At 33.8% G+C, this 6,604-nt stretch overlaps 1 protein-coding gene across 1 annotated transcript; it reads right to left on the bottom strand.

The window, feature by feature from the left end:
- Positions 1-4,358: 4,358 nt before the first annotated feature.
- Positions 4,359-5,676, bottom strand: LOC121255056 (metalloendoproteinase 2-MMP-like). Its single transcript, XM_041155350.1, has one exon. It carries the CDS (start codon positions 5,466-5,468, stop codon positions 4,359-4,361), a length of 1,110 nt encoding a protein of 369 aa, XP_041011284.1. The 5' UTR covers positions 5,469-5,676.
- Positions 5,677-6,604: the final 928 nt, after the last annotated feature.

The raw sequence follows: 6,604 nt of genomic DNA, 5'->3' as shown, positions 1-6,604 counted from the left end.
TGGAAATAGGCCAGTCGAAGCATGTGGCATTTTTTTAATGTATTTTCTTTCTATGTATGTTTTTTTTTCTCGGTATCTTTCTATATATGTTATTCAGTCGTAGGTATATTCCATTGATCAATTTATAAAAGGCCTCAATATGCTGCCTCCAGTCCGACCGAATACAAGAAGCTAATAATTAAACGCATTAGACAATATCTTAATATATAACATGAGACTAGGTCCTATATATAACATGAGACTAGGTCCTAGGAAGCCCTATATCCTTCTTTAAGTTCTCAGTTCTAGTACTTTCATCAAGGATAATACTACATATAATTATAAAGTATACAATTATCATACAGTTACTTTAAAAAAGAGTGAGGTTTATTATTAAAAAATTATTATTTTTATATGGATTTCATATTTATTTACTTTTTTTTTTAAGTGATTGCACAGCACTTGCACACTCGTGACTGCAAGTATCATTTCTCTTTCATCAAATATGGTTGGAAAAAAATAATATAGATACAGCTTCGACCCAGCTCTTTAATAGAATATTATTAATCTTTAATTTAAATCCATTAAAATCACAATATAATTATAAAATATTGAAGAATTGCGTAAATTAAAATTGTAAGGTAATTAAGTGTATATGTATTTTTTAAAAAAAAATTTTGCATATTTTTAAAATTTAAAGACTACGTACATGAATTTTCTACATGATGAGAGTCTTACATGAGAAGCATATATAATATAGGGATTTCTAGCCAATTTTCTCAGTTTTTATTTTCCTATTCCATAGGTTGAAATATGCTCCATGATCACTTTCCTACCACGCCAAAATTTCATGTGTGACATCATTAAACTAACTAGACCTTTGATCACTCACTAAGTAGGCTATGCACAAGTCTAAAATGTTGTTACATATTCGCGAAATATTCGTTGCAAAAGGTCATTTGATCTGTTGTAGTGTAGCGTCTCTAAACATTCTCACACATGATATTATTATAGACTTCTTAACCTCATATCTCTCAAACTTACTTCAATCTATTGGTGTGTATGCCCAACTATCGATCGATGCTACTGTAAATGGCTTTAATGTTTAATCAACAATCTAAATTATTGTCTTAATTAATTCTAAGTATTCGACGACTAGGTTAACTTTATCCAGATTGTAGCGCTAGCTATAATCCACTTGTTAGACAGTGTAAATTGACTTCTTTTGTAGTCTTCACTTTAGGTCGATCAGCCAAAGAACAAGTCCTTGTACGCAATGTCTCCTATAGTTAGTTTTAGGTTGATGCTGAGCTGAGTTGAGCTCTCTATAAATAATGAAAAAATCTAATTGTAAGCGATTCTGCGCACTAATACGTGCACCCATTCAATATGATTGGTCAGAAAGTAAATTTTATTGAAAATAGTACTAATTTGAATTTAGAATATGAAGGCAACAACATTAGTAAGTAGATTGGTACTCAAACTTGCTTGTATATAGCAAAACTCATAAATAATAGTGAGTTAAGATGGTGGAATGAGTTCTGTGGGATCCACTTAAGATGAGTTTAGATATGTTTGGATATTAAGATGAATTTAGATATATTTATAGAAAGTTGAAAAAGGTTGTGGGTCCTACAAGTAAATAGAAGTTGAGTTAAAAAAAGTTGTGGGTCCTATGTGTAAAGAGATTTTAAGTTGATGTGAGTTTAGTAATTTGAGAGTTAAGTGTTTGGATATTAGAAAAGATCTAAATATGAACCGAACTTAGTTGAACCGAGTGCAGTCAAGGAACCAAACAAGCCCTATTAGCCCCACCATCTCTTCTTCTATTTTTATTTTATATTAATGTTGTTAGGGATGAAGTTGATTGGTCCAACCCATTGAAAACATATCACTAATACTAAGAGAATAGATAAAGCCAAAAGATAAGGAAAGGAAGAGATAAGCCAAAAATGGTTGACTCAAATATAAAAAGGTGAAAGCAACATATATAAGGCAAGTATGACACAAGTACTACTCCAAAGAAGAAAATAGACATCTATAAAAGGAGGATATCCCTACAAATCTACGAACTCTCAATGACTTCTTTATGCACAAACTCCACCACACACAGTGACTCCAAAAGATCTTCTCCCAACGGATACATCATCTTTAACCTCTAGAAATTCTAAATTCTTCTATTGTATTGAGAGATACGAGAGGTAATAATAGTAGATTTCACCCCCACACAACTCGTGGACTTAGACTTTTACGCGAAACCACGTACATTTGTGTCCCTCTATTTATCTTTTTTTCGCTTATTTATATTATGCATAGTATTTACTACCATGGATAAAAGTTGAAGCACCATCATCGACACTAGAATCATTATCGACTGATGATGATTCTTTTGCAAATTTATCTATTAAAAAATGCAATAGATCATGATTAAGAAATCACAGTTACATGTAATTTCTTGGAGTGATCACATGATTACATGACTCAAAATATCACATGAGAAATCTTCTTTATCCAACTATACAATATATTATTTATATAGAGCATGTGACTATATGATACTTGTTTTGATAATACCAATGTATATAGTTTGGTTACAATGGCAACAAAAATACAAGATGATAAACTGATAGTCAACTTTGATCATTTCAACAGGGCTCGTGGACGTGGTCCTATTATATTCTTAACAAAATAAAATAAGCAACAACAATTAGTCTTAAAGGTGCAAATTGTTGTACATTCGATATATCATATACTTCGAATCTGAAAATTTGACTCCCGTTTAGAGAGAAAAAAAAATACCTATTACGTCAAATTAGTCATCATCATGTTGATCACTATATATATATATATTAAGTATCAATGTATCATGCATCATGTCGATGTATTGATGCTCTGCTAACTTGTCTAAATACTTGACTAATTCTTGATACACGAGGAAGCCCTTCTCTCATTTTGGGAAGAAGTCAGAAATGGACAGACAATCATAAAATAATATCTTAAAAAGAAAATCTGTTAATAATTATTTTATGATTTAGTATTCAAGCTACTGTACATATGCATGTAGGTTTTGTATGGTTTTGAAGTCCAGATGTCAAAACAAAACCAGTTATATATATATATATATATGTATGTGTGCGCGCGCGCGCATATGTGTATACTAATTGAACTTAATACTTATTGAAAGAAAGAATTTATTAATCTCATAAATGACTTAAATAGCGATGTCTAAAACTAATATAATTAACAAGAACCCAAATTCAAGTGCTTTTTAATTAATGAGAATAAAATCCAAGTAAATACCTGCAATAACAAAAATATAAAAAAAAAAAATCGTATAGTTGCCTTCTCCATCTTTTATTTCAATAAAATAAAACTAAAGTTCAAAATATAAAAATCAGAACTATAAAAGTTCTTATTTATAGGCTATATATTATTTAAAATTATAAAAAAACTAATAATATAAAAATATATATATTAAAAAATTATGTGTGTGTTCACAACAATAAATAAAATCAGCCAATTAGGTCCAATGATCTTAGTCCCAAAAAGATTACCCTTAGAGCATTCACATCTCATTCCCCATAAAATTTCCCATAATTTAGCTAAAAGTCACATTCTCTAAAATTTTCTCCTAAATTTTACTCATTCTTCAAAAACCTCCTACATTTCATTCCCAATCATTTCTGTATTCTATTAAAATAATATTTCTCTATGTTTTCTTTATTACTTTTTTCTCTTACTTCCATTTACAAGCTTAACTACTCAATATTTTTTCTTCTGTGTTAATAGTGAATATTTTAAACAAAAATTTAAATTATTTTTTTGCGGGTATGATAATTAATATTTTTAAAATTAATTTTTTTATATTTAGTAATTATTTAAATTATTTTTAAAATTATTATTTAAAAATATAATAAATTTGAGTATGAAAGAAAGTGTAGATGATTGGAAGAAGAACTTATTTTATTTATTAAAATAAAATATTGATAAAAGATGATTTAGAGGATGAATAGTGATTCCCTATATTTGGAGAATTACTGTTTATTTCCTAAACCTTTTCTTTAAAATAAAAATTCAGATGTAGGAGGGATTTTAACCAAAATTGTAAAATGAGTCTCAAATTTAAAAAAAACAAACAGTGTTATAGTGCATCATGCTGCGAATGCTCTTGGAGCATCTTTGACAGCCATCAAAATTTGCAATATGAGAGTACTTGAAGATTCTTTTCAACACATGATTCGAGTATAATGTGTGTGGTCATGATACTGATTGCGAACCCAATTTCTGTATATAAAAAAAATAAAATAAAAATGTATAACTCATGTATATATATAACAAAAAATAAAATAAATAAACAAAATCATCCTGGAAATAAAAGGCTACAAAAGCAACAATAATAATCCTATGCCGACGGCGAACTTCAGGTCCAATGGAGAACCCAATTTCTGTGCTGCACCATAATCGGTTCCTCCCTCGTTCTGAGCTGCCGGAGTGGTAGATGAACCGTTGTAAGCGGGATTGGCTCCGTACAGCTCCTGAATTCCCAATATATCATCATTGGCAAGTTCCACCTTCCTCGTCCGAGACGAAATCGTCGGGTACATGATCGAGTTCTCCACTGAGGAGTGGCCCAGCCCCAGAATATGCCCAATCTCGTGCACGGCCACCGACTCGAGGTCGACTGCCGACGTCGACGAGGAGGTGGTGCTGTCACCCGAGACCACCCAGCTCTCGTCGCCGTCTAGGTGGAGCCGTCCGTTCGTTGGCGAGAACGCGTGGGCCAGTGTCCCAAGTAAACCGTCAAATGGCTCTCCGTCCCCGTGGTCACCCACAAAGAACGCTATCTGGATGTCGGCGTCGTTGAACGACTCCGTCTGCGTGAATGTTAGTGCCGTCACCATAGACCACCGGTTGAAGGCGCGAGAGAACACGGTCTTGACGTCGTTTGAGAGCTGATTTTCAGGCAGGAACGCGTAGGTCAGGTTCCGCTTGCTGTTGGGCCATCGCGGCGTGCCAGGGAAAAAGCTGTAGTGAGAGACGGTGTGGAAGTGTGTGCCGTTAGACGATGACGTCATTTTCCCGGAGTTCATGGTCGTGGAGCCATTGACGATATCAGGGACGCCGCATCTCGACCGCACGATCTGCTGGACGGTCTGTGGGTCGAGCTCGCCCGTGACATTGAGGTTGAAGTTTTTCTGGTAGGTCTCGATGGCGGCTTTGAGAGCATCGTCGAAGTAGTCATCAGTGTAATTGGACGTGGAGTTGGTGATGTAACCGAAGTGTTGCAAGTAGTGCTTAAGCTTGGACAAGCCGTCGGATTTATCGCCTGCGTGGAAGCCGGAGAAGTTTCGGAAGGAGTCCCACGGGCCGTTTGTGGCATTTAACAACGGCGGTATCGATGTGATATTGGGGAAGAAATGAGCAGAGACCGGAGTCGACGAGAGCAGGAGCGAGATTGCAATGGTGAACAAGCATATTATTAATGCCATTGCTTGAATTGAATTAGGGTAAAGGAAGTCAGAGATCAATGAATGGAGGATAGATTACATAAGAGAAGTCATGCTTATTAAGAGCTAGCTAAAGTCAGAGGTTGGCGTTGAAGTGTTCTTCTTGAGGTTTTCATGATCAAGAGAAGGACATACATGCATATTTATATTGCGTTGTGTACATTGAAAAGTTCGATGGGAAGCATGCATGGACGGTTTCGCGGTCGTATATGTACGTCGGTACGTTAACGTACATGGCCATTCTAAACGGCACCGTAGTAGGTAATATTAATACTGGTGCTAACCCACAACATTTTTGAAATTATAATTTACATTTCCTTCCCACATTTGAGTAATAATATTCTGAGACGGAAAGAGGCTTGCATGCATGGAATTTAATTATGGATCTAAAGCTCAAACAGTTAGCTGCACGTACGGTCGAAGCAGGCGGCATTTGATGTATGAGAAATGCTTTTCCAAAACAAATCTCATAAAAATAGATTTATAAAATCGTGCGTGCGTATCTTGTGAAGTTATTTTTATTAAAAAATAAATCTAACGCGGTATCATATAAAATCATAACTATATAAACTTGTAAATTTAAGTTTATAAAATCTCTTTGAAGCTATAACACTTCTATATATTTTCTTCTATCGCATTCAATCCTATATTCCATTCCATATTCAATTAGGTTGCCTTAGATCCGAATACAAGAGGCTTAAAGACAGGCCGTACATAAAAGATATATATCTAGACTCATTCAAAACCCTTTTCTTGTGTTTTTCTTTGTTCTATTAATTTGCCTTGTTAATTTCCCCTTAAATATATAATTAAAGGTAGGTACGTACGTACGTACGTAGCCAGCCAGGAAGCATCATATCCTAATAAATTCAAGATATATTATTTGTTAATATAAAACAACAAACTTTTATGCTCATTTCCGGTTTTAGCACTTCTTCAATTTCGGTGGTTAAGAAAACGAGTGATTCAAAAGAGTGGTCTCTGTTCCCTTAATTTGGATATATTGCACAAAGAAGTAGATAGAATTTATGTGCATGGAATAAAAAAAATGGCAATATTGTAATGGATTGTTTATAATTAGTGGTTGAAAAATATCCTAATTAAGTCCATTGACTTCT

Source organism: Juglans microcarpa x Juglans regia, chromosome 3D, assembly GCF_004785595.1.
Source record: "Juglans microcarpa x Juglans regia isolate MS1-56 chromosome 3D, Jm3101_v1.0, whole genome shotgun sequence".
NCBI classification, from domain to species: domain Eukaryota; kingdom Viridiplantae; phylum Streptophyta; class Magnoliopsida; order Fagales; family Juglandaceae; genus Juglans; species Juglans microcarpa x Juglans regia.
This window is presented reverse-complemented; position numbering and strand designations above follow the sequence as displayed.